The 26,649-nt window shown below is 47.6% G+C and overlaps 1 protein-coding gene across 1 annotated transcript in view; it reads right to left on the bottom strand.

The window, feature by feature from the left end:
- The window catches only part of LOC128117550 (aldehyde oxidase 2), a 106,330-nt gene extending 87,057 nt beyond the window's left edge, over window positions 1-19,273 (bottom strand). Inside the window, exons 1-7 of the mRNA XM_052749522.1 lie at window positions 18,135-19,273; window positions 15,707-15,764; window positions 13,610-13,706; window positions 12,229-12,337; window positions 10,112-10,238; window positions 7,391-7,452; window positions 2,013-2,096 (exon numbers count right to left, since the gene is read on the bottom strand). Of these exons, the coding sequence (XP_052605482.1) occupies window positions 2,013-2,096; window positions 7,391-7,452; window positions 10,112-10,238; window positions 12,229-12,337; window positions 13,610-13,706; window positions 15,707-15,764; window positions 18,135-18,191 (594 nt within the window). The 5' untranslated portion in view covers window positions 18,192-19,273. The remainder of the gene's footprint in view (window positions 1-2,012; window positions 2,097-7,390; window positions 7,453-10,111; window positions 10,239-12,228; window positions 12,338-13,609; window positions 13,707-15,706; window positions 15,765-18,134) is intronic.
- Between the last annotated feature and the right edge of the window lie 7,376 nt (window positions 19,274-26,649).

Raw genomic sequence — 26,649 nt, 5'->3', positions numbered from 1 at the left:
ATTACTGTCCCCTCCTTAGCCAATCACGGTTCACAATCTAAAGCTCTGGGGAAGTCCCATAGTTTTAGGAAAAATGACTCTAAACGTATCTTTCTTCTTAAATACACACGACACTACTGTTTCTCGAGTGCGTTTACACATATTAATGTTGTTTAATCTTTGTGATAATTGTATAAAGGAAGTTATAATCTCCATTTTGCCCACCAGGAAATGGAAGCGGAGCAGAAATTGACCCATCTGTCACCCTGCCTCACTCACATCTGCTTGGATGGACACTTGTTGCCAGGAGACGTACTTGAGGAGCTAAGAGAACTGAACTGTGGAGTGTGGGAAGCAGGTGGGCTTGGGTGGGTGGAGAAGAGGGTGACAGACATTGGGGGTTGACAGGTCTGGTTCACTCTTAACACCCCCTCCTGACCTTCCCACTGGAAAGGCTCTTAACCTTTCTAAAGAGTAAATGGAGATGCTTATTATGAAAGGTAAATTGTGATAATTAGGTGAAATGCTCTGACATTTCCCACCTCGTCTTTTTTTTTTTTTTCTGTCTCTCTAAAGCCATGTGAGGTTCCAGAAAGAACACATAGTTGCTCCTTTTAAAGGCTCTTTGTAGGGCTGCGGAATGAGATTTTGCAGGCCAATATCAGACCAGTTGGTTTTCGTGTGAGAATTAGCCTGGGCCGTACTTGGGGTTAATGATTTAGTTCTAAAATCTAGAAAAAAGATAATGCCTGAGAATTAAAGTGCCAGACAATGAACCAGCACTGAGAAATGAAAGGTTCTAAACAGGTTCTAGGCCAAGACTTAACAGTTGTCCAAATGGAAGCTGGTCAGAGAGGAAGGGACGTCACAGGCGACACCTAGCCTTGCAGCGGAGATACCCTGTGTCTCACTCAGTACTCAGCCTTCTCCACAGAATTCAGACAATGAACCAGCACTGAGAAATGAAAGGTTCTAAACAGGTTCTAGGCCAAGACTTAACAGTTGTCCAAATGGAAGCTGGTCAGAGAGGAAGGGACGTCACAGGCGACACCTAGCCTTGCAGCGGAGATACCCTGTGTCTCACTCAGTACTCAGCCTTCTCCACAGAATTTCCCATCCTAGTGTGTGTTACTGTAACGAAAGGATGACATTTTACTTTATAATTGTGTTTCTCCTTATGAACAAATACCGACGTGTATTCTTGCTTAAATACATCCATAGCCATTCGGCTTAATGTAAGTCAAGTGGTACCTACGCTCAACTGATGCTCAAATTGAGCTTTAGGTTGGGAATGGACTTTGGGATGGATCGACTCTATTAAGTGTTGATCTTCTGTGAGTCATTATTGGTGTGTGCATCTCGCCTCCTTGGGGTCACACCCCTCTATTCCACCGAACACCTTCTTTAGACCCCAAAAAAAGTGTCAGTGAGAGGTGCGTGGGGACAAGTGGGTTTGAAGGACACAGACACAGAGCAAGAAGATGAGGGTGGTTTCCCCAGGCCTGCCCTGAGCTCTTCCACAGCATTTGTGGTGGGTAGTTAGGATCTCATTAACCTCTCTACTTGAGTCCCGTGAGAACTCGGTGGTGGATCCTTTTGAAAATGAGTATCTCTCAGAGGGTAAAGCCAGAGCTGGAATGCTGAGCTGGCTTCTAGGTGGGTGCCATCATCTCATCCTTGGCTTCTGGAGGTGGCAGTGGTGTCTCAGCTCAGGGACAGAGGACGGCTGTGTGAGCAGGGACAGCATTAGAACTCTGTTTCTAACTGAGGAGGTGACTCATCCCTCATGCGGTAGATTTTTTTCCCCCTGCCATCTAAGAGGTTTTTGTTTTCCTTTTGTTCCAGCCTTTCAGACTATGAAGGGGGGAAATTAGACTGTGGTCTTTGAGCGCTGTGCAAATTACCTGGTTCTTGTAAGTACTTGGGGAGGCTGTAAACAAAATGGGGAGCAATCCCTCGACCGCACATGCCCAGTTCCAAAGCTTGGGTCAGCATTAAGAAACACACATAGAGAATAAAATAGAGGGACTCACGTCATTTTTGCCTCCAAGTGAATCGTCTTCTTTCTGATCCAAGCAGCATTTTCCTGGTCCTTTCTGCTGACAACCATTTGGCTCCTGAGAACATGAAGTGCTTTCTATGAACAATACTTTTGACAGGCAAATCAGGCTGTGCCTTGAAGGTTTGAATAATAGATACGCAATTTCAGGCTCTGAGGCCACATTCTACTTAGAGGGATAACACAAGGCTGTTCTTCCTTTGCTTTGTTTATTTTTATAAAATAATAAGAAATATACACCACACAAACATGTTATATAAAACAACACAACGCGCAGAAATCTAAAAGAAGCAATCAGTACCCAGTTCCTCCGGCGTTTTGTATTTGGGAGTGAGCTGTATTTCTATCTTAGATTTCTATAGCGTACTCAGTAGATGAATACTGTTCGTTGCAATTAGAACATCATGTTCACATCTGAGTTATTTTAGGGTGATTTCTAGTGGTAAAACGATATTTTATGATATTTTTCAGGGCAACCACAATACAGCCACTACAGGACAGATGAGATTTGGGACGTGGTTCATTATAATTCACATGGAACCTCTAAGAAAGAGAAAAATAAAATGCAAAAGGGAGAATCACTCAGATGAGTTGACGGCGGTTATTTTCCAAGCGGTTCCCACTTGCAGCTCTCCCGTTTCTTGCAAACCGCCTCCTGTAATTAGAGTTTTCCTGCCTGGCCCACAGTCAGGACAAATCTCTCTCACTTGCCAGTCCCATAGCCACTCAGACCCGACCAAGTAAACACAGAGACTTATATTGATTTCAAACTGTATGGCCGTGGCAGACTTCTTGCTAACTGTTCTTACAGCTTAAATTAATCCATTTCTATTAATCTATACCTTGCCACGTGGCTTGTGGCTTACCGGTACTTTACATCTTCCTTGTCCTGATGGTGGCTGGCAGTGTCTCCCTCATCCAGCTTCCTGTTCTCACAATTCTCCTCTCTGTTAGTCCCACCTATACTTCCTGCCTGGCCACTGACCAATCAGTGATTTATTCATTGACCAATCAGCAACACATTTGACATACAGACCATCCCACAGTACTTCCCCTTTTCTTTTCTTAAAAAGGAAGGTTTTAACCTTTACACATCTCCAAAGTCAGCTTGGTATATTTGGGAATTTGGGCGTAGCTTCTCTTACTACTTCCTGCTGGAGGGGGGCTCTGTATCTTATGGGGAAACAAAGAAAATTTTAGGATCATGGAGTAGTCCATGAGGCTGTATCGTCTGAGCCAGTTGCCTTGAAACGGTTCTGGATGTTGGATCATCTGAGCCTTGGTGTCACCTTTCAGGTGGTCTTGGCTGGTCAAACCTGATGTATCTTAATCTGGAACAAATCCATAGCCTCTGGCTTTCTGTGGGAACAAAAGCAGAGCCTCCTTTCCAAAGCAACATATCCTTACATCCAAATTTTGAAGTCAGAGTACCTTTAAAATATACATTTTGGCATAACTCAACAGCTTTTGTAATCAAATGTTTTTCTTCAGTTACGAATATCAAAGAGAACATAATCCAGATTCTCTGTGTGGTAGCCATCTTTACGTGGCTTATTTTTTTTATATTAGCTTGAGCCTATTGCTTTAAACTGTAGCCTTCTAAGCCTGAAACGGCGCTGGCGCTGTGGCTGTTGGCTCCGCCCACTTCAGCTTCCAAACATGGCGGTGATACGTATTCTGCCAGCTCTGGGAGCCATCAACTCTCAGAAATAGTGGGTCTATGCCTCCATCAAAGCATCGTGTAGCCCAGAAACCTCTTTTTTTTTTTTTGTACTAGCAAAGGCTAAATCCACCACACAGCTTAATGTGCCACTTGCAGAGGCCTCATTCCCACCATACTGCAGGTCGAGCATGCACGCACGCTAGGAACCCGCCAGTAGCTCAAACCGGCAGGCTGCCACTAACTTGAAAGAGACAACTGGGAACTGTTTTTAGCTCCGTTTTAGAATCTTTTTTTCTCAGGTTTTAGGTGGAAACTCTTGCCCCACGTTGGGCGCCATTTGTTGCTAGAGTTTTCCTGCCTGGCCCACAGTCAGGACAAATCTCTCTCACCTGCCAGCCCCACAGCTGCTCAAACCCGACCAAGTAAACACAGAGACTTATATTGGTTTCAAACTGTATGGCCGTGGCAGACTTCTTGCTAACTGTTCTAACAGCTTAAATTAATCCATTTCTATTAATCTATAAATGGCTTCCAACGTGGTGGCAAGAGTTTCCACCTAAAAACTGAGAAAAAAAGATTCTAAAATGGAGCTAAAAACAGTTCCTAATTGTCTCTCTCAAATGAGTGGCAGCTGCTGGTTTGAGCTACTGGTGGGTTCCTAGCATGCGTGCCTGCTCGACCTGCAGTATGGTGGGAATGAGGCCTCTGCAAGTGGCACATTAAGCTGTGTGGTGGATTTAGCCTTTGCTAGTACAAAACAAAAAAAAAGAGGTTTCTGGGCTACACGCTGCTTTGATAGAAGCATAGACCCACTATTTCTGAGAGTTGATGGCTCCCAGAGCTGGCGGAAAACGTATCACCGCCATGTTGGGAAGCTGAAGTGGGCAGAGCCAGCAGCGCCAGCGCTGTTTCAGGCTTAGAAGACTGCAGTTTAAAGCAATAGGCTCAAGCTAATATAAAAAAATAAGCCACGTAGCCGGGCGGTGGTGGCGCACGCCTTTAATCCCAGCACTCGGGAGGCAGAGCCAGGCGGATCTCTGTGAGTTCGAGGCCAGCCTGGTCTCCAAAGCGAGTTCCAGGAAAGGCGCAAAGCTACACAGAGAAACTCTGTCTCGAAAAACCAAAAAAAAAAAAAAAAAAGCCACGTAAAGATGGCTACCACACAGAGAATCTGGATTATGTTCTCTTTGATATTCGTAACTGAAGAAAACCATTTGATTGTAAAAGCTGTTGAGTTAAACCAATATGGATATTTTAAAGGTATCTTGACTTCAAAATTTGGATATAAGGATATGTTGCTTTGGAAAAGAGGCTCTACTTTTGTTCCCACAGAAAGCCACAGGCTATGGATTTGTTCCAGATTAAGATACATCAGGTTTGACCAGTCAAGACCACCTGAAAGGTCTCCGATGACACCATGGCCCAGATGATTCTACATTCAGAACTGTTTCAAGGCAACTGGCTCAGACGATACACCCTCATGGACTACTCCATAATCCTAAAGTATTCTTTGTGTCCCCATAAGATACAGCGCCCCCCTCCAGTAGGAAGTAGTAAGAGAAGCTACGCCCAAATTCCCAAATATACCAAGCTGACTTTGGAGATGTGTAAAGGTTAAAACCTTCCTTTTTAAGAAAAGAAAAGGGGAAGTACTGTGGGATGGTCTGTATGTCAAATGTGTTGCTGATTGGTCAATGAATAAATCACTGATTGGTCAGTGGCCAGGCAGGAAGTATAGGCGGGACTAACAGAGAGGAGAATTGTGAGAACAGGAAGCTGAGTGAGGGAGACACTGCCAGCCACCATCAGGACAAGGAAGATGTAAAGTACCGGTAAGCCACAAGCCACGTGGCAAGGTATAAATTAATAGAAATGGATTAATTTAAGCTGTAAGAACAGTTAGCAAGAAGCCTGCCACGGCCATACAGTTTGTAACCAATATAAGTCTCTGTGTTTATTTGGTTGGGTCTGAATGGCTGTGGGACTGGCGGGTGCCAGAGATTTGTCCTGACTGTGGGCCAGGCAGGAAAACTCTAGCTACAGCCTCCGTGTTATTTTCTTCCTCAGATGGCTTCTCCCGCCTTGCAAAGCACTTCCTCCCAACTTTGAATTCACTGTCTTTCCTGGTGTTTTGAGCTGTACTTGCTAACTCTGCCCAAGAGGCAAAAGTAGCTGGCTGATCAGGCACTCCCCCCCCGCCCCGTCTCTCTGTCTGTCTGTCTGTCTGTCTGTCTCTGTCTGTCTCTCTCTCTCCTCTCTCTGTCTCTCTCTTTCCTCTCTCTGTCTCCTCTTAGAGTCCCTAGGCTGAATGGGTCAATGGTGGCTGAAGACAGCTGGGCTTCTTAGGGCTCAATGGGCAATAAAAACCTTAGGCATCCCACCTGGGGCTGGATTTCTTTCACCCAGTAAAGTATCATGAGACTGGCTGGCTACAGGCTGAGCTATTGCAACTCATTTTTGGCTTTATCTCCAGAGTCAGCGTTCCAGGAGAGGCAGATAACACCTCCACCTTTAGGGAAAGGAGTTGATTTAGCCCGTTTCCTGGTATTTCATGCATGCTTTCCTACTTACAGCAGTGATTTGCTGGGTTTACAGTCTGTTCGTTTCACTTTTTAGTGTGTCTACTCTGGCTCCCTCATGTGGCAATGGAAATCTGGGACACACATGCCCAGAATACTTGCCTGACTTTGGGGACAGGGGACATACCTGTTGTACATTTCCAGGTCTACCTCTACTATGTGTGGAACTGAGGCAAGAAAATAGACAGAAATCTTTGCTCATAGCTTCTCTTCCTACGGGGGTCTGCAGGGGCCTCAAGCGTCCATGTGAATACCCGAGTCCAGTGTCCACTCTCTCCACAAGGAGGTGCTCATTGACTACCCTCTGCTCTTGTGTGCAGACACTGGCTTCTAAGACCTTCCTTGATTATCTCAGGAAAGGCTGCACCTGACCTAGAGGCGGAGTTGAAGCCCTATATGGAGAATGATCCAGAAATTATGGGCATATCGCCTTGTTCTTATGGACTCCTGAGAATAGTTGATTAAAACCACAGTGGGCTCCTCCAAAGTCTTTCCTTCTGTCTAAAGTCTTCTGCCCACTTCCATCCTGTTCTCAGCAGAGGGTCATCAGGCACGCCCATCCTGAGTGTCTGTCAAATGCTATTCATAGCGTCAACAACATTCTCAACATTAGTAATTATCTGTTGAACTCTTACTGACTGCCAAGCAAGACTCACTTGATTTTCACCAGGGAAGCACCCCCACTTTTGGAGGCCACTCCCTGTGTCCTTGGAGGGGATGTTCTTTGGCTTCTACTCTGCAGTTTCAGCCTCTTTATCTGTTTATGACTTCCCAGTTGGTTGGGTTATTGGAAGGAATCTTCTTCACCAAAGCACATGGCTAATTGACTCCAAGTGTTTGTAGGCATCATCTCACTTGCCTTGGAGAGATGCCTTGCCCAGCTGACTTCCCTGTATAGATCTATACCACATCAAAGGTGGTGCAGTGCTCACCCGATTTTCAGGAAGCATTGGTAACTCCAGTGAGGGCCCCCCCCCATGACTTACTTCGTCTTATAGTTGGTTGTGATGGTCTTACAAACCCATTCTTGTGTTCTCAGCTTTGACCACTTGGCCTTCTCACTCTTACTCTGTAGGACACGTGCCCAGTCACCCATTCTTGTGTACTCACCAGGCAGAAGGTCCTGCCACTCTCCAGAATTGGCCGATACCCAGTGCAGCGGCACAGGTTACCTGGGTGGAGGAGAAGCGTGGCTGGGACTTTCTTGTTTCCACTGGCTTATTTTTTAGATTACTATTTACTTACGGGTATGTATGTGTGTGTGTCTGTGTGTGGATGCCCTAAGAAGCCAGAAGAGGGTGTTGGGTTTCCTGAGGCTGGAGTTACAGGTGGTTGCAAAACACTCAATATAGGTGCTGAGAACTGAACTCAGGCCCTCTGGAAGAGCAGCAAGTACTCTTAATGACTGAGTCATATCTCCAGTCACTCTACTGGCTTCTTTTAAAAGTTGAAATAGATCCAATAGATTGTCATTTCAGTGGTGGGGAATAGAACTCAGGGCCTTGGACATGCTAGGATAACATTCTGCTTCTGAGCTATGACTCCAGCCCTGATGTCTAGCTATTGACAATTTCAAATTATGTAAGACAATGGGATCCTAAAACTGAATTCAGGCAAATCCAAAGTGCCACTTGACAAACAAAGTGCCCTGGATGGTGCTGTGGGATGGTCTGTATGTCAAGTGTGTTGCTCTGATTGGTCAATAAATAAAACACTGATTGGCCAGTGGCCAGGCAGGAAGTGTAGGCGGGACAAGGAGGAGAATAAAGCTGGGAAGTGGAAGGCTGAGTCAGAGAGACACTGCCAGCCGCCATGATGAGAAACAGCATGTGAAGATGCTGGTAAGCCACGAGCCATGTGGCAAGGTATAGATTTATGGAAATGGATTAATTTAAGCTGTAAGAACAGTTAGCAAGAAGCCTGCCACGGCCATACAGTTTGTAAGCAATATAAGTCTCTGTGTTTACCTGGTTGATCTGAGCGGCTGTGGGACTGGCGGGTGAGAGAGATTTGCTCTGACCGTGGGACAGGCAGGAAAACTCTAGCTACAGGATGGTCTGTCAGGCATGCTCCTAAGTGGCTCTTAGGTCCCTGCATCAGACTCACCTGGATAGATTTGCTAAGAGCATGAATATGACCCTCTGGAGCCTGGACAGCTGGACACAGGCCCAGGAGCCTGCACTGAAGAGGCCAGTGGGCCATTCTGTTGCATAGTAAAGTCTGGAATCCTCATGTTTCCAAGGATAAAGGCCTGAGGGTTGTGGGGGAGGAGGGCCAGTGTAGACTAGAGTTCATCTAGGGTGGTCTGACTAAGACGTTTGGGCTCAAAGGATGTGAAAACTATGGCTTGGTAAAGAATGGGTAAAATTCTCAGAGCAGCAGGAAAGAGATGTGGCAGATGTGGAAGGAGTCATGTTGAGAGCAGAAAGTGTGACAAGCTGGGCTTGGCCATGCTTTAGGACTGAGGAGCTGCTGAAGAGGGACCCAGGGAAGGGAGGGCTAGATGCATTCATATGACTCTCTGATTATTATTATTAATTATTATCTTGCTGGGGATGAATCTAGGGCCTTTGCCCATGATAGTCAGTCACTCTATCACTACGCTATAGGCTTCGCTCTGATTTTTTTCCACTTGAAAGAAGATATGAAGATAGAGCAGTAGGGAGAGCAAGAGAGAGCGAGAGTGAGAGACAGAGCATGAGAGAGAGCGAGAGAGAGGAGGAATGCCCACCAGCAGCTGGCAGATTTGGAGCACATCTGCCTCACCTGTCTGTCTTCAAGCTACGAACTGATCATTGTTTAGGGATTGTTGACACGTGAAGGTGATGCTTATTCATCCCATATGCTTATGAACTTAAAACTTACAAATCTGGGACTGGAGAGATGGCTCAGTGGTTAAGAGCACTGACTGCTCTTCCAGAGGACCTGGGTTCAATTCCCAGCAACCACATGGCAGCTTACCACTGTCTATCACCCCAAGATCTGACACCCTCAAACAGATGTACATGCAGGTGAAACACCAATGCACATAAAATAAAAATAAATAAATTATTAAAAAAACTGTTCCAAATCTAAAAGATTCTTTCAGATGAGAGGCTTATTAGGAATTAAAATATGTTCCCTCCCCAAAAAGATCCAAAATCCTAAGCCCTGGAACCTATGAACATAACCTTATTGGAAATAAGATCTCTCCTTATTGGAACCATGTTGTGATGAGGCTGTCCTGGATTGGGACAGCCTAAGACAGTGGTTGGTGTCCTTGAAAAAGAGGAAGATTTATGACATAGACTCACAAGGGGGAAATGTGTGAGACAGAAACACATTAGAGTTTTGCAGCCACATGCCAAGGTCCAGCTGTCACCCATCAGAGGCTGTGGATGAAGAAGGAAGGTCCTCCTCCGAGCATCAGACAGTACAGCCAGCCTGACGGCTTCCAGAACTGCAGGAGAATTTCCTGTGTTTTAAACTGGCCGGTTTGTTATGCTTTGTTCGGGTAGTCTCATGAAATTGATGCAGGCCCTTGGGAAGCAGGTGGTGAGTCAGAGAGAGAGAGAGAGAGAGAGAGAGAGAGAGAGAGAGAGAGAGAGAGAGAGAGACAGAGAGAGAGACAGAGAGAGAGACAGAGAGACAGAGAGAAAGACAGAGAGAGAGAGAGAGAGGCATAGTGGCCTCTGTGCTGTGTGCAGAGATGACATCTTTTGCTGTGTCTGCACAGGCTATTTTAGAAATAACTGTGGCTTGGGACTTGAGCAGAGCTGGGATGATGTTGAGGATGGCATGGGGAAGCTTGAAGTATCTTTTCCCTCTCTCTGCCTCCTGTGTTAGACTTACCTCCCAGGGCTTCCATGAGCTGTTCCTCTGAGGGCTGCGGGTGGTTCCTGAGCAGTGTGTACATAGACATCACCATCCCAGGGGTGCAGAATCCACACTGGGTACCGTGGCTCTTGGCGATTCTCTCCTGGAAGGGTACATTTGTGGTCACAACCCTGTCTTCCTGCTGCCACGAACTCTCTCCAGGGTCCAGAGCCTGCGCCCTTCTCTGGGCCAATGTGCCTGGCCCCTTTATTCAGGGCTGTGTATCCCTTCCTTGGGCATCCCAAAGGTAGTGGTTCAGAAGCCACACCTTATCACTTCAGTTACTTCTCAGGGTCAGATACTCTGATCCTTCTTCTTGGGAATTAGCAGTGTACAGCCTGCTCTCCCTGTGAGAATAGTTCTCCAGGAATCAGTAACTGTTAGGAGGGTGTGGGTAAGTTTCAAAACTGGTTTCCTTGGACACCTGCATCTTTCACCACTTAGTTCAGGCGGTTGTGTGGTTTTGGCTGACTTGGAGACCATTGCTGATCCCATGTCACCTTCTTTAACATTTTCTGCTTGGCTCAAAGGGAGCTCAGCTTCCAGAGACTGAGAATTTTGGTCTCTGTTATTTAAAGTGTGGTCTATGGTCTGGAAGTACTGATTTCTTCTGGGAAATGGCAGGGAGTGCGGAACTCAGGACCAGGCTCCAAACTTCTTGACTCAGGATTTGAATCTTTAGCAAACTCCTGGTGACTCCTGGGAACACCAAAGCTTGGGAAGCCTGGCTCTAGATTTGGAATATACTGCCTGGGATTGACTTGGCTGTGAGCATCTTATGTGACTTCCTAGCAGACTCGAGGAGACTTTCCTGGGTCTGTCATCTTTGCTGGCCTCTCTGGCATCGACTTTCATGTGGTTAAACCAAGAGACACTTGGGCCACTCCACCTAAAAGAATGAATGTGGGTTGATCCTGCTGTGACGCTTCAAACTTCTGTAACAATGACAGGGAATTGATGCCAACACATATCATGTTGCCCTCAGATCCAACTTTGTTGCTTCAGCAGCAGGCTAAGTGTTTTTTGGGGGATGATTGACTCCATCCTCTAGAGAAGTTTCTTTTAGACTTCTCTCATCCAAATTCTGATTTTACTCCTGAAACCTCTATGCTATAGGGAGCAATCCCCAATTTTTTTTTTGAGACAGGGTTTCTCTGTGTAGTTTTGGTGTCTGTCCTGGATCTCACTTTGTAGACCAGGCTGGTCTCGAACTCACAGAGATCCGCCTGCCTCTGCCTCCCCAGTGCTGGGATTAAAGGCATGTGCCACCACCACCTGGCTTGCAATCCCCAAATTTTATCCTGTTAGCCTTGGAGACATTTTTTTAGTATGATTCTCTCTATATATTTATAATTTGATGCATGTGTATATATATGTGTGTGTATGTGTGTGCCTGAGTATGTGTATGTGCAACATGTGTGTGTAGTGTCTATGGAGGCCAGAAGAGGGCATCTGACTCTCTGGAACTGGTGTTAGAGGCTGATATAAATGGCCATGTGGGTGCTGAGGATTGAACCTGCGTCCTCTGGAAGAGCAGCCAGTGCTCTTAACCACTGAGCCATCTTTCCAGCCCTGGTGTGACTTTTTGATACAGCATCTCGTGTGCTCCAGGCTGGTCTTGAGCTCTTTATGTAGTAGAGAATGACCTGGAACTCTTGATCTTCTGTCTCTACTTATCCAGTACTGGGTTATAAGTGTGTGCCACTGTGCCAGGTTTATGCAGTCCCAAGGACTTCACGCACGCTGGGCAAGCACTCTACCAACAGCTACATCCCCAGCCCCTCAGAGGCATTTAGTCTAGAGCTTGTGTTCAATTTCGACACCAGCTTATAGTACAATAGGTATCAGAACATTGTTTTAAAAATAACTTGATATTATTCAAGTAGAGAAAGTGATGAGAGATGATCATTTGATCCAATGCAGGTGGGGTTTCAGCCTTTTCTGAAGTCACTGAGTAGATGTTATCACCCCGATCATCAAGAGTCCCAAGCTCCCCTGTGCCTGGTCGTGACCAAGAAGGTGGAGGTGGCACAGTCTGCTCGGCATTTGGTAAAAGGAAGCCCCGAAGTGAGAAGATTCAGATGAGCGCTTACCTGCACGGGGTGAAGCCTGGTACTGACGCTTCCTACTCCTTCCACGGTGGTGACAGCAGCCCCATGCAGGGAGCACAGGGGCACCAGACACGCCGTGACAGAGACGTGTCTTTGTATGGGAGACACAAAGAAAACCAAGTGAAGTGATGTAGTCCTGCCCCGTGGAGAACCAGGAATGACAAGGGGCAGCAGAGACCCTCCCGAGTCTAGGACGGGTGATTGGGGGACTGCAGGGATGATTTGGGGAGACTGCAGGAGTGAGAGATTCATGGACGTCAGAGCCTTTTCTGCTCACTCTATGCCACCTATGAGAACTGGGGGTCCTTAATGTGAACCTGTACATCCTGAACTTCAGAGAACCTTTACAGTCTGAAAATAGATCCACCTAGGATCCGCAGGAATGGCCCTGGGTCACCAGAAGGGTGGCTGGACTTCTATTAGTCTTCACTAGAGCAATGACCTCATTCCAAGCCAAGGTTATTTGCCTTTTGCCCATATCAACACATTCTGGTTTCATTTAAGCTCCCTGGGTAAAGTACTCAACAGTGTGGGGTGGTCTGTGTTCTAAAGCAGTCTCGGACCAATGATGTGGATGAAGCCCATGTTCTAGAATCTGACTCTCACTTAAAGGGTGAGATCATGGCTCAGGTCCTTGCTCTGCAAGGTTGGTTTCAGTTCAGTAGCAAAGAGAGCCTTAGCTTCCAGGCCAGAATATACCGGTTCAAGTTGTTGATCAACAGGCTCGATGACCTTGGACAGGTCAGTTTTTCTTTTTGAGCCTGTTCCCTCAAGTAGTAAATGAACTGTTGGCTTGTCTTGGCTCTTAACCTGGAGTGCACAGATGAGGCCTTGGGAAGGCCATGGTCCCCCACAAGGGTTATGCAGAGGGCAATTAGCTTAGACATTATCAGAGTAGAGGGATCACAGCATTTGCGAGGATTTTCAGTGGGATCTTAGAAGGAGAAACACTAAGGATCTGACCGTTTTTAGTTATAGAATTGTTGGAGGCCATTTAGGTTTCCTGGTGGCTTTACCCAGCAGGTCTGCATAAAGAGGATGATCGGATCACAGGCCTGAGTACCACGTATCTGGGATGGTCTGCACTTGGCTGTGTTGCAGGGAGGTCTTATGCTCCACCCCTTGGCATTCCTTTAAAAGCCCTTTGGCAGGGACAGTTGGCCCGGTGGATTAGGATCCAGGCCCTCCTGAGGCTCTCCTGTGTTTTCTATCTGTTTCTCTCCCCTCTAAATTTCTATCTAATATTTCCTGCTGCTCCTGCTCAAGCGTGCCCTGGGGACAGGTGGGGGTGGGATGGCTCCCCACATAGAGCCGAAGCCAGACAGAGACAGACTTCTCTGGTGACTGGACCTTGGGGAGATACCTTGTCTTCTTGGACACCGGGTCGTGCTGAGACACCATCACAGTGCAGGCCCCACAGCCTCCTGTCCCACAGGCGTACTTGGTTCCTGTGAGGCGTACTGGAGAGGGAGAAGTCAAGGAAACGATGCACAGTGGACATTTGGCCTCTGCAATACCTGCTCCCCTAGGCTGTCACTTGTGTGAAAGGTTTTGTGGGGTGAGACGCAGTCTGAGAAGCCATTTGGTTGGCAGTGTGGCCCTGGACATATTAGCCCAGTTCTGGCTTGTTTCCTTTTGCGGAGAGGGAGGACGAAACTGCATCCCCAAGGCAGGCTCACTAGAAACATCTTAGAGGGTTTAAGGGGAAACTCCTTTGACAAACCCTACTTCATTATAAGGTATTCTATGTCTTTTGATTCTAATCATGTAACTGGGGGAGAAGAACTATTTTTTAAAAAGATTTATTTATTTATTATGTATACAGTGTTCTGTCTGCATGTGTCTTTATGCCAGAAGAGAGCACCAGATCTCACTATAGATGGTTATGAGCCACCCCGTGGTTGCTGGGAATTGAACTCAGGACCTCTGGAAGAGCAGCCAGTGCTCTTAACCATTGAGCCAACTCTCCAGCCCCAAGAATTATCATTTTTAAAATTTTATTTAAGTAACATTTTTCCATTTATTTTACATACCGATGAAAGTTTCCCCTCCCTCCTCTCCTCCCAATCATTTCCCCCAACACCCCCTTTCCCATCTACCCCCCTCCCCTTCCAATCCTCCTTTGTCTCCATTCAGAAAAGGACAGGCCTCCCATGGGCTTGAACAAAGTATGGCACATCAAACTGAGGCAGGACCATGCTCCTCCCCTTGCGTCAAGGCTGGGCATGGGCAACAGGTTCCCCAAAATAAGCTAAGGGCCAGGGACAGGTCCTGATCTCATAGCTAGATTACAAAGAGACCAAGCTACACAACTGTCACACACAAGCAGAGGGCCTAGATCGGTCCCATGGAGGCGCCTTAACTATTGGTCCAGAGTCCATGAGCTCCCATGAACTCAGGTCAGCTGTTTCTGTGGGTTCCCCCATCATGACCCCTCTGGCTCCTACAATCCCTCCTCCCTTTCTTCAAAAAACTCCTGGAGCTCAGCCTAGTGCTTGGCTGTGGATCTCTGCATCTGCTTCCATCAGTGACTGGATAGAGTATCTCTGATGACAATTAGGGTAGTCACCAATCTTATTACAAGAGATGGTCAGTTCAGGCACCCTCTCCACGATTGCTAGGAGTCTTACCTGGGGTCACCCTTGTGGATTCCTTTTTTTTTTTTTCCTAATGGGACCACTGGTTTATAACTTCAAATGTGGATAAGAGGGGTTATGTAAGTGAAGAGGAGCCTGGGTGGGAAACTGAGATCCTGAGTCTTATTTCAGAGATGGGACCACGGACAGTCTTCACCCAGCTCTAAGCACAATCACTTACCTCCCCATTTGCCACAACGAAGTCTTGTTTGGTTAAAACATAAAAATGTTCTGATTTTCAAATATTTGATGGCTAATTAGAAACCAAACAAAACTTGTCCAGAGGCCAATTTCATCAATATGTTATTCCTGCCATTTAGTTTCATTATTTATATTTTGGCTTCCCTGAGAAATCCATCAGGTCGAGTAATTAAAATACACTTCTCACTTCGAAGATCTAGGATCCAGAATATAAGATGGCGGGGAAAATCTGGTCTAAGAAAATAGATGCAAAGCAGAGAAATCTTTCCCCTTGTTTTATTCAATCCCTGGATCTGAGAATTTGGTTTTGCAAAGGGCAGGTCATAGGCAACCGGAGTCTCTATTACATAACCCCCACCTCCCCACCCCCGGGGCAGAGCTGAAGCAAATCGCTTAGCTTTTATTTCATGTTATTCAATCACGCATAAGCAATGCTGGGAAACTTTCTCCTCTCTAAACCAGCCCAATTAACCTGATATTCTTCAAGCCACTGCCAAAAGCAAGTATCAAGCGAGGGCCAAAGGGCTGGCTAGAGCTGGATCAGCTCTCCGCCACAGCGGCTTAAGTTCTTAAGTTCTATATGGCATGCATAGACATGGCTGAGATTTTGATCAAAAGGATCCAGTTCTTTCTCAGGAAGGCCAGCAGAGTGACTTCTGGGTCCACATTCTTCTCTGTCACCTGCGTTGGAACCAGGAGAGATTACGGGATTGAACGGATGATGCAGGAGGATGTCTGCGGTGGTCCTGCTTGATCTGTTTGCTCTAGGAGGTGGGATGTAGCAGACCAGACCTGATCTGAGGGGAATCGGTGTTCCATGTGCATTTACAGGGAAGGAGCTTCACGAGGCCAGTGGAGCGAAGTGTGTTTCTGTGGGGCAGGCAGGAGTCAGGAGCCACTGTGGTGTGACGATCCCTGGGGACTTGCACTGGGCATTTTTCATATTTGCTCTGCCATCTGGCTCGTGGAAACTCCCAGCTGAGTCTTTGGAAGTATTTTAAACTTGGATTATGTTTGTTAGAGTGGGTCCCACAGGGAGGAAGGCTGGGTGGAAGGAAGGTGGGACATTACTGCCATTTCTGGGACGGCTGTAGGAAACATTTGATGACCTCAGAGGTCTGGAGTTTGTCACAGAAAGTCACTGGGGAAAGTGATTGTTATCTTGGAGACACTCTGGGGCCTGCTGGTCCCTTAACATTTGAGTGGCCTTTTGGTGAGCCTTGACACCCTCCTCAAGACCCAGGGTGGCTCTAGTGGGACATTAGGATCCCCCCGTCTCTTCCTTTGGAAAGTGGGGTGTTCACACCAAAAGTCACCTGGCAACTTCCTTGTTTCCTGTCCCCCATTTCTGTCACTTCGCTTTTGCCTTGGGGTGTCATGTGAACACCTCTGGCCACTCTGCTGTGTGACAGGAACGTGGGGTGTCATTTGACAGGAAAGGAGAGTTCAGTGGGCCAACCCTAGCCTCTTCCTCTCTCCTCTGAAGGGAGACACTCACTTCTGCATACCTCAAAGAATAGAAATCTATGGAAGAGGCTTCTAAGGTAGAAGATACTTCATTCACTCATTCCCTGGGGCTGCGGGGAGGTGTCTCATCGATGGAACAGGCCTCGCCTCTGTGGTCTTTACTCTCACCCTTTAAAAACAGCTTCTGAGAATGTGATCAATGCCCACACCCCCATACAAACTATCCATAGACTCCCACCACACAGACTTTTCTCCCCTCCCCTCCCCTCCCCTCCCCTCCCGTTCTGTCTGTTTCTTGATTTATTCTCTGTCCTGACTATAGTCATGTCATTCTGGACTCATAGTTCGACCTGAGACTGATGGAGGAAGGTGCCCCCTCTGGCTTTTGGGTCTCCAAAGCCTAACCCAATGGAAAACTCCATTTATAACTCAGCTTGTGATGGCTTAGAAGGATGTGGCAGTGGTTGCCCAGGAGGCTGCATTCAGGAAGGAATGTGTGCAGGCCAAGGAGGAGCCCTGCAGGGCTCTGGCTGCTTCCTTGGGCCAGCTCCTGAGGTGGGGTAGACGCGACTGAGTCCTGGTTAGGTTTGCATGGTCAGAGGTTTGAAAGGCCCTTGGAAGGAGACGGTGAGACTCCAGAAAAGCTATTACCCTTGGAAGATAGAAGGGAACTCATGACAAGAAGGGCCTGGGCAGTATAAAAGTAGCCGGCGTCCTGTGTGAGGGGGTGGTGAGGCCAGGAAGGGGTTCTCAGGGACTAGCAACGGAGAGGTTCTGTCCTTGTCCATATATTGCCTCAGAACAGGCTGCAACCCAGGGAAAGAGGGGCCTCCACGATGACTGCACTTATATTTTAACACTTCTGTATGGTGCAGACTCCGTAGAACAGCAGCTCTCAACCTGTGGGCCGCGACCCCTCAGAGGGTTGTCTAATGACCCTTTCACCGGGGTGGCCTAAGACCATTGGGAAACAGATACTTACACTACGATGCGTAACAGTAGTAGCAAAATTACAGTTATAAAGTAGCAATGAAAATAATTTTATGGTTGGGGGTCACCACAACATGAGGAACTGATTTAAAGGGTCACAGCCTTAGAAAGGTTGAGAACCGCTGCTCTAGAGATCTGATAAATAGAAAAACGACGGATCCGTTTCCATCAAAAAAAATTCTGAAATTTGAACCGCAAACCATGTTACAGGGTGTACTGCTGCCTGATCAAGGACAGGTGCAGCTTTCTTCCCATTTTTTTTACTGGCAGCCGTGGGAAGCGGAAGCCTCGGGAGGACTCTGAGCTCAGGGACATGAAGTCATTTGTGTCGGGTGATACAATAAAGTGCAGGGCCAGAAAGAATTGACTGACTGCACCCGGGGGGCGCGGGGGCGAGGAACCCCAAGGCTTTCCTGCCTTTCCTCATTGCCAGGACCCAAGTGTTGACTGAGAGGAGAGAGGCAAGTCAGGATGGGTTCCTAAACCTGGGCTTCTTGTCCTGGACTGAGAGGCCCAGTCCAGATTCCTCAGAGTGCCCCTGGAGCCAGGGGTTTCCCTCTGCAAGCCACAGTGCTAGTTCCGCCCACCACTTACCTTCTTCCTGTTCACAAAGAACACCAGCTCATCGGAGCTCTGGGATGGGCAAGGCATAGTTGTAGTAAGCTTCGCCTCCCGGCTCTAGGCAGAAACCCTTTCCGATACCAGCTACAGAAGTGAACAGAAAGGAGCCAGGTGGAAACAACTAAAAATTCTCCCTGAGTGGAAGCAGGCAGCCTTGAGCCCCAGCAAGGACAGCTGGGGGTGGAGAGTTTCTGCTTTAGGGCCTTTTAAAGCCCAGAGCCCTGTGTGGCCTCCTCTAATCCGATTCCTCACCTCCCACCAGCCCTGGCTTTGAAGCTGGCTCAGCCAGGATGCAGCCTATACCTCCTCTTGCTTTCTCTGAAATCTGAGAGTGTTGTGAGAAATCCACAAACAACTACCTAAGCTTAAACCCACTCTGCATTGTCTCACCCCAGCACCCTGCCTCAATCCTGGTGGACTTCACCCTTCTCAGAAAGCTAGCCGTAGAAGGTAGACTTCCAAGACCCCACCCGCCCCACTTTTTCTGCTTGTTTCCCATTCTTTCAGAGTAAAGGAGGCCTCGTAGGAAAACCTGCAGATGAATTCAGTCTGTGCTCCAGTTTAGGTGAAGAGTGCGGTGTCACACCCACTTGGACTCGCTACGTCCTTCTTGCTTCTGTCTGCTCAAGACAGAGTTGTTGGAAAAGCATGATCTGTTGAAGATGTACTGGGGCTAGTGCAGACATGACGGGTAGTTCGTGTCTCAGAAGTAACTGGGAACTAAGTGAAACAAAGCTAAGTGTACAGACAGCCCACGATGAGAAGATGCCATGCTTACACAAACACCCTCCAACTGTGCATCCACCTATAATAATATTATGCTGTTTTCACTGGTTAACTAAAGTGATGCCCAAGGCTTGTTGCATGTGGGTAAAGTGAGTAGCTGCTTCCGTGGTCTGGTTTTGGGAGAGTTGATGAGTCTTCTTTTTTCTAGAGCATCCTTCATGAGGTCATGAGCCCCAGCACCAAAACCTTGATGCTAAGATGAACGTTCACTGTGTGACATGGCTGTGGGCCAGAAGTACCCAGATTCTCTGGGCCTGGCCTCCTTCTCAGTCTGTTCACATGTGGCTTCCTCCTGCCACAGAGTCACTCCAGAAAACACGCCCAATCAGATGTGGCTGTCAGCTTTCACATTTCTCGACAATTTGAAAGGCTAGCTCTTCAAGCTTCCCAGTTTACACAGACACATGGGTGTGTCTATGTGGTTGAGTCACATATGTTAAGAAATTTCTGAACAAATTGGAGAAAGATTTTGGGAGGGGAAGTTGGAGATCTCTGTGAATTAGACAGGGCCTCCAGGTTGGCTGTTTGGTCATGTCCTGCTGTTCAAAACCCCCTGATAGCTCTCTGAGGCCTGGGATATAAGACCCAAACTCTGGTCTACAGAGCGAGTTCCAGGACAGGCTCCAAAGCTACACAGAGAAACCCTGTCTCAAAAAACAAAAAAATAAAACAAACAAAATCCAAACTCAGTAAGTGTGCTAAGTGCAGCCCCCTCCCACCCCCTTGTGCCTAAAGCTCTAGGCTCTTCCAATGGCTCCCTATTACGTTGAACAAAACTCCATATGCCCGCCATGGAAAGCCTATGGCCCCACTCACCTCTCAGAATGTCTCGTTACCCACCCTCTCCCTCGTTCACAGTCTTGCCATGTTGGCCCTTTTCCTGCTCACGGAGTATGCCGCCCTCTTCCTGGCCCAGGGCCTTCGGTGTGTCTTGTTCACTCTGGCTCAGCTGCTCTCTCAGGGTTTGGCATGGTTGGTGTCGTCTCGTTACTTGGGACTGAACATTTCCTGATCACCTAGTAGCACCCTTGTCGCCATGGCTCTGCCAGCCTGGTTTGTTTCACGGACAGCGTTCGGTGTTCCTGCTGCTGCCGCTCCTCATTTTTCCTGCTTCTCGTCCTCTTCCTCCTCCTCTTCTTCTTCCTCCTCTTCCTCTTCCTCCTCTTTCTCTTTCTCTTCCTCCTCCTCCTCCTCCTTCTTCTCCTCCTCTTCACAAAGTCTTACTGTGTATCCCTGGCTGTCCTGGAATTCCCTATGTAGACCAGACTGGCCTCGAACTCACGGAGACACGCCTGCCTCTTCCTCCAGAGTGCTGGGATTAAAGGTGTGGTCCTCCATGCTGTCTCACTGCTTCTTTACATGGTGACTGTGTACCGTTTCTCTTTGCTTTTTTCCACTAGAATACAAACTCCAGGAAGGCAGGGATGTAGTGTTCAGTTCTCCACCGGGTGCCCAGGGCCTCTGAAGCAAGTCTCAGGTGACCGGAGAAGTTCCCCCACATCTGCAGTGATTACAGATCCCCTCCTCCTTGGTCGCTCCCCCTCTCCTGTCTGTTTGATACCAGAACAGAGGAGACTTCCCGAGACAGAGACAGTAAGCCTGAAAGGTGAGTGGGAGTTGATCCCCGAGAACAGAGAATAAAGAAGGCAGGCTGGAGGAGACGAGCCCATGGAGACCCAGACCCTTCCTATGGCTGTTTTTGTCTAAGGGGGACACAATGCAAGGGTCGCTTTAAGGGTTCACGTGCAGTTCAGCCCCTTACTCTCCCTTTTGGGTGAGGGCGACTTCAGTCTGCAGAGAACACAGGGTTGCCATGCACCGGAGCTCCCAAGCTGCCTATGATAGAAGCACATGTATAGAGGTGCTCCAAAAATATTTACTGTGATGAGCCCTCCAGGGACAGGCATTCGGAGGAGAAAACAGTTCTGTGCACTGAAGTTGGATTAAGGTGTTAGATTCAGGTGATATGCAAGCACTCTGGGTCAGGTAAACAAATGTATTAATTTCTGGGAAACTGAAAACCGACCTAAATTCTCCAGAGAGGCGTTTTTCAAGTAAAGGAAACTTTTGTTTGCACGAACTCTTGGGAGGTAAACAGACTGAGGGAAAAAGTGCGTCTGTAGCCAGGGGAGCCACCGGGTGAGGCCTGCAAGGCCCTGGCTTTCACCCCTGCCACAAGCCCCCGTGGTGCTCCGCTGCTCGGTTTGGAAACTGTCCACTTTAGAATGAGCCAAAGGCTCTGTGGTGAGAGGGTGAGATGCACACATTTTCCAAGTTTTTCTTCACTCTCAGGTCTTATTCAGGACACTGGGACAGAGCAACCATCTGTTTTCCATGCTTAGAAAAAACTTTTAATCTCTTATTTGTTCTTTGACAATTTCATACATGGATACAATGTATCTTAATCTTCTCTATCCCAACTCCTCTACTCCCTCTGCCTCTGCCCTTAGTACCACCCTTCCCACCTTCAGATCCTTAATTTTTTTTTTTTTTTTTCTGAGACAGGGTTTCTCTGTGAAGCTTTGCGCCTTTCCTAGAACTCGCTTTGGAGACCAGGCTGGCCTCAAATTCACAGAGATCCACCTGGCTCTGCCTCCTGAGTGCTGGGATTAAAGGTGTGCTCCACCAATGCCCGGCTAGATCCTTAATTTTTAAAAATTTTGTAACCCACTGAATCCAATTAGAGGAACTGAAATATTGAGTGGTCTTGTTGGCTTGATCTTAGGCCATAAGGTAGCATAAATGTAGGTAACTGTAATGGCTGTGAGTTCATGCCTGAGTCACGTTAAGAACATAATGCCTGAGTCATGTTAAGAACACAGCATTTCATAGCATTTTACTCCCTTTCCTGAGATGTTCCCTCAGCCTTGTAGCGGGGGGTGGGGGTGGGGGTCGGGGTGGGGGGGGGGGCGTTGATAGAAATGTCCCATTTAGGGCCGAACATCCAAAAGTCACCTACTCTCAGCACCTTGGCCAGTTAATAGTCTCTGCATTAACTGCTGTCCAACACAGAAAGGTAGCATGAACTGTGAGTACAGATATAAATATTTAGAAGGCAGTTTGACAGCATTATTAATTTAGTAAAATAATAGTAGTAGGTTCCCTCCTAGGGTCTATGACATCCGGAGCCGTGGGCTTTTGACCAGGTTTACCTACAGTACCAGGCCTGAATTCCCTCCTGCGGAACAGGCCTCAGATCGGATGAGAAAGCAGTTGGTTACCCCCATAACCTTCACACCACTATAACACTCATGGGCACCTCTTGCCTGGCAGGTCAGTATCGTAGTGTTTAAAGTTCACTGATGGGCATGGCACCTTCTAGCACTGTGGAAACAAGCCAGCATTGGGGACATTTTCAAGTCAGTTTGAGTCGGACTTCTCTATGTCTTATAGCAAAAGTGTGGTGTGTCATCAGGAATGTGTACTGTAATTCTCTAAAGGAAGACTGTGTGTGTGTGTGTGTGTGTGTGTGTGTGTGTGTGTGTGTGTGTGTGTGTGTGCGTTCTGCTGAGGACTGAACCTCCTACTTATGAGGCAAGTGTTTTACCACTGAGTTACACCCTAGACCTAAACTTCTTTATTTTAAAATGGATTGTCCTATTTGGTAAGTGAAACCTTTTCTCCATGACCCAGGTACTTGAATGTGTGCTATAACAAAGGTCCTGTGATTTATATCAAAGAGTCCTCTGCTATAGTTTGACTGTGACATGTCCCCCACAGCTCATGTGCTTAAGTCTTGGTTCCCCTCTATGGTAGGTAGCATTATTAAGGGGATTGGATCATAAGGGCACTAACTTCCTGGAAGGGTTAAATCACCGATGAGTTCATAGCTAAATGGTAACTTAAATAGTTAAGTTATTAGGAGGTGTGACCTAGTTGGAGAAAGGTCAATGGAGCCATGACTGATGTGTATATCTTTATCTTATCCCTAGCCCTCCCTCTCTCTCCCCTCTCCTCTCCCCTCCTCACTCACCCTCCCTTCCTCTCCTATGTATTCTTCTCTCCCTCCTCTCCCTCTCCTCTCTTGCTTACTCCCAATCCTTCCTACTTTTGTGCTCTCTGCTTCCTGGCCACCCTTAGGTGAGCAGCTTTCTATACCATGTTTCCCTTCCATGATGTCCTGCCTCACTAGCCTGGAAACAACTAGGTCAAATGATTGAAACATCAGAAGCTGAGTCAAGGCAAACTTGTCCTTCTCCTGGTTGTTTTTCTCAGGTATGTTGTCATAGTAACAGAATGCTGACTCACACATCTCGTCAGCCAATAAAGAAGTTCATCTTCCATTTGGGGGTGGGGAGTAACATATCTTGCTTGCTGATGTAAATGGAAAAGTACTGACTTTCTTGTGTTTTGAACTCTTTAAAACCCAAATATAGGGCTAGGGATGTAGGTCAATGGTAGAGTTCTTGCCCACCATCCTTGAGGCTCTGGGCTCAATTCCCAAGATGGCCCATAACAAAAACCAAACAGAAAGTAGAATGTAAAACCCAGAGACGGGACTCAGACAGACAGACAGACAGACAGACATAGTATATGCTTTTAGAACCTTGAGATCTTAGGTAGATCATTAAATGCCCTAGCCAAAATCTTTTGTTTTCAACCTTTATGGCTATGAAGTCCCTTCCTTTCTTCTCCCTGTTTGAACTTCTACCTCTGCTGAAGCAGGTGGCTGCTGAGTCTGTGGGAAGCTGGGGCAGGGGAATGCTTACGTATCAGCATCCCATAAACTTTGGATCTGGAGTAAACCTTGGTCCTTGGGGCATGGAGGGAAAGTTCGAGATTAGTGTGAGTAGGAGGTCGGGAGTACCACAGGTTGGACTGACCCCTTCTTGCCCTGAAGTCTGGGTGTGAGGAGTTGGAAGATCTTTAAGGCTGGGAGGTCTCCTCCACCTGCTGAGGGCTTCTGTTGTGCTGGGGGTGGGTGGGATGGATTTGAATCAGGACCACTTTGCCTTTTGAATCTTGTGGCTAGTGCCTCTTAAGGTATTTCAATAAATGAGCTGGAGTCCAGTGAGCTGATGTATTAGAAAAATTAAGCAGGGGTTATTATGACTTGAACTATGTTCTCAAGGTGATTTTATTTGTGAACTGGGTCATCATATATATAGTCAAGTGAAGATGGAGAAGAATATCCCCCAAGTCCTGTGACTGGTGCCATTTAAGGGAAGTAAGATTTGGAGTAAAATATACATGGAATGAAGATGGCCCTGTGAAGGTGGAGGCAGGGATCAGAATGAAGGGCCTTCAAGACACAGAAGGCCAGGATTGTTGACAACTGCCATGGCTGGAGAGATGCCGGGAAGAATTGTTCCCAGAGCCTTTAGGGGAAGCATGGCCCTGGTGATAACTTGATTTTGGACTTCTAGCTTCTTCAGTTGTGAAAGAACACATTTGTTGGTCTAGTCAGTCAGTGCTGCCCTGGGAACTACTGCAGACCCAATAGCTAGAGACAGAATCGTTCAAAATAGATGGGACCCAATCCCAGCAAGAGTTGTTGCAGGAAAAGCATCTCAACTTGAGTATAAAAAGGACATTAAACTGATACCTCCCCTGCCAATACTTCTAGAGAAGAACAGACCAGCTCAGGTGGTAGACCAGGATTAGTAGATCAGACTGCAAAGCCAAGTGCCTTAAATACGTCCCTGCCTAGATCAAAGACACACAGTGGTGGGGACCATGAAAAGCAGGGTAAGAGACTTGGGACCCGCCTTAGGCTAGGATAGGAGAAAGAAGGGCCGATAAAGCAGGATTGGTTGATTACAGATCTGCATTGCTAAGCCTGACAGGTTTCCTAAGTTCTAATAAAAGTGTAGCTTTCCTGTTCTCCTTTCGATGTCTAACTTTGAATACTAGCCAAACCCTAAACATGCTTGCCCTGGCACTCTTTCCGTTATTTCTGGAGACCCTCCCCGGTCCCACCTTTCTAGGTGGGAGGAGCTGCTGGCAGATTCCTTTGCTGACCCTAACACAAAAGCCACATCGACGCTCTCTCTTCCTCTTCTCCTTCTCTATCTCCCCGTCACTGCCAGGATTTACAGTGTTCCTTCCCTCTTTTTCTGCCTCAAACGCTAACAAAATGGTCTTCAAACTTCCTTCTGAATCTGTTTTTAAAACCACATCCACTAGTATGTGTGTGTGTGTGTGTGTGTGTGTGTGTGTGTGTGTGTGTGTGTGTGTGTGTGTATGCAGGTCAAAGCACAACTTGCAGGAGCCAGTTCTCCCCTTCTATCATGTGGGTCTTGGGGCTCAAACTCAGGTAACCAGCCTATGTGGCTGGTTTCCCCATTGAGCCCTCTCACTGGTCCATGAAATTTGTTTTCAAATTCTTTGTCAATAAAACTAAAAACTCCTAAGAGAGAACCTTGATTCTCCATAATGTATTCAGTAACTACAAAGGAGGCTCAAATGTGCTCCACGGAGGACAGGACAGTTGCCCATCTGCCATTGGGGCAGCTTCTCCGGTCCCTCAGACCCTGCGTGGTTACTCTTCAGCTGTGATTCATCTGGGGGAATTTAGTTTCCAGGCTCCATCTTTCTGTCTTTCTCCTTACCTGTAAACCCCATTGCTTTGGTACTCTGCTTCCCTGGGAGAAGGAAAAGGCCTTGAACCTGCTTCTCCCAGGCTCTCTCCCTTGGAGACAGTGGCAGGACTTCCTCCACGTGTCCGTACCTGATGACCATGGAGTAGGATGTAAACCACACTGTTTAATTCCTTTTCTTCTTTTCCTGGGTGCCACGAGTCCCCCTTCTTTCCCTCACCACCACCCTCTCTTGAAGCCAGGGAGACCTCTGCTTATATTTTGAGGAAGAGAGCAAAGGAATTTAGAAAGGCTGGGCACTCAGGCCTATGACCAAAATGGAGGCAGTGACACCACCTTGGACCGTGTGCAGGCATCCGCGTGCAGAATCCCAAGGGTCCCAGCCGGGTGCTTTTCCAACTGGGTGATGCTCCATACAAGGTTTCCCCCCCCTCCAACTTGGTTTCTGGGGTGTGTGACTGACTGCTCCACCAGTGTAAAGGGAAGTGCAGACCCTCTGGCCCTGGCCCACGCGGCCCTCACGTAGGGCCACAAGGCAAGGTCCCACCAGGGATACATTCTCCCTCTGGTTCCTCCATATGCTCCCAAAGCAGCATGTCTTCCATGCTGAGTGTGCGTCCTCGTGCATCCTCGTTCCTCTCGGTTTTTTCCATGTGTTCTTGCCCCACCTCAAGCAGCTTATCACACCAATGATCAAGGGGTCAAGGGGAGGTCAGATGGGATCCAGGTGACATCTTTGGGGGTTCCGGTTACAGCCCTATTCACTCCCTCTTCGTCGTGGTCAGTAAGACATGGACTCCCCTCCCTTGGATTGAGACCATGGAACTTCTTGCCGGCTCCCCTTGGCTCCCTTGCTCTGACACCTTGGCCCCACATACCTCGGTCCTTTGTTCCATGTGTACTTCTGTCTCCTGCAAATCTGTTAACCTAACTCTGCTGCTTTGTATAAAAGGGGGGCCACGACTGGCTGCCAGCTGGCGGCTGCTTCATCCCCTTGATGGAGAGCTCCAAGAGAGGAAGGGGAGGGGACAGATGTCTTCCTACCAGGGGCTTGGAGTAGACTCCTAACCAGCTGAATAAATCCAGGGGCTGAGGTGAGATGCAACCACCAGGTTCCCCAATTCTGGTGCCAGGCTGGCGCTCTGGCTCTCTTGAAGCTTTTA

The sequence above is a fragment of the Peromyscus californicus genome, unplaced genomic scaffold (assembly GCF_007827085.1).
Source record: "Peromyscus californicus insignis strain IS unplaced genomic scaffold, ASM782708v3 Scaffold_21__1_contigs__length_65335640, whole genome shotgun sequence".
In the NCBI taxonomy this organism is placed as follows: Eukaryota; Metazoa; Chordata; class Mammalia; order Rodentia; family Cricetidae; genus Peromyscus; species Peromyscus californicus.
Note: the sequence above shows the minus strand (reverse complement) of the source record. Positions and strands in the feature narration are given on the sequence as shown.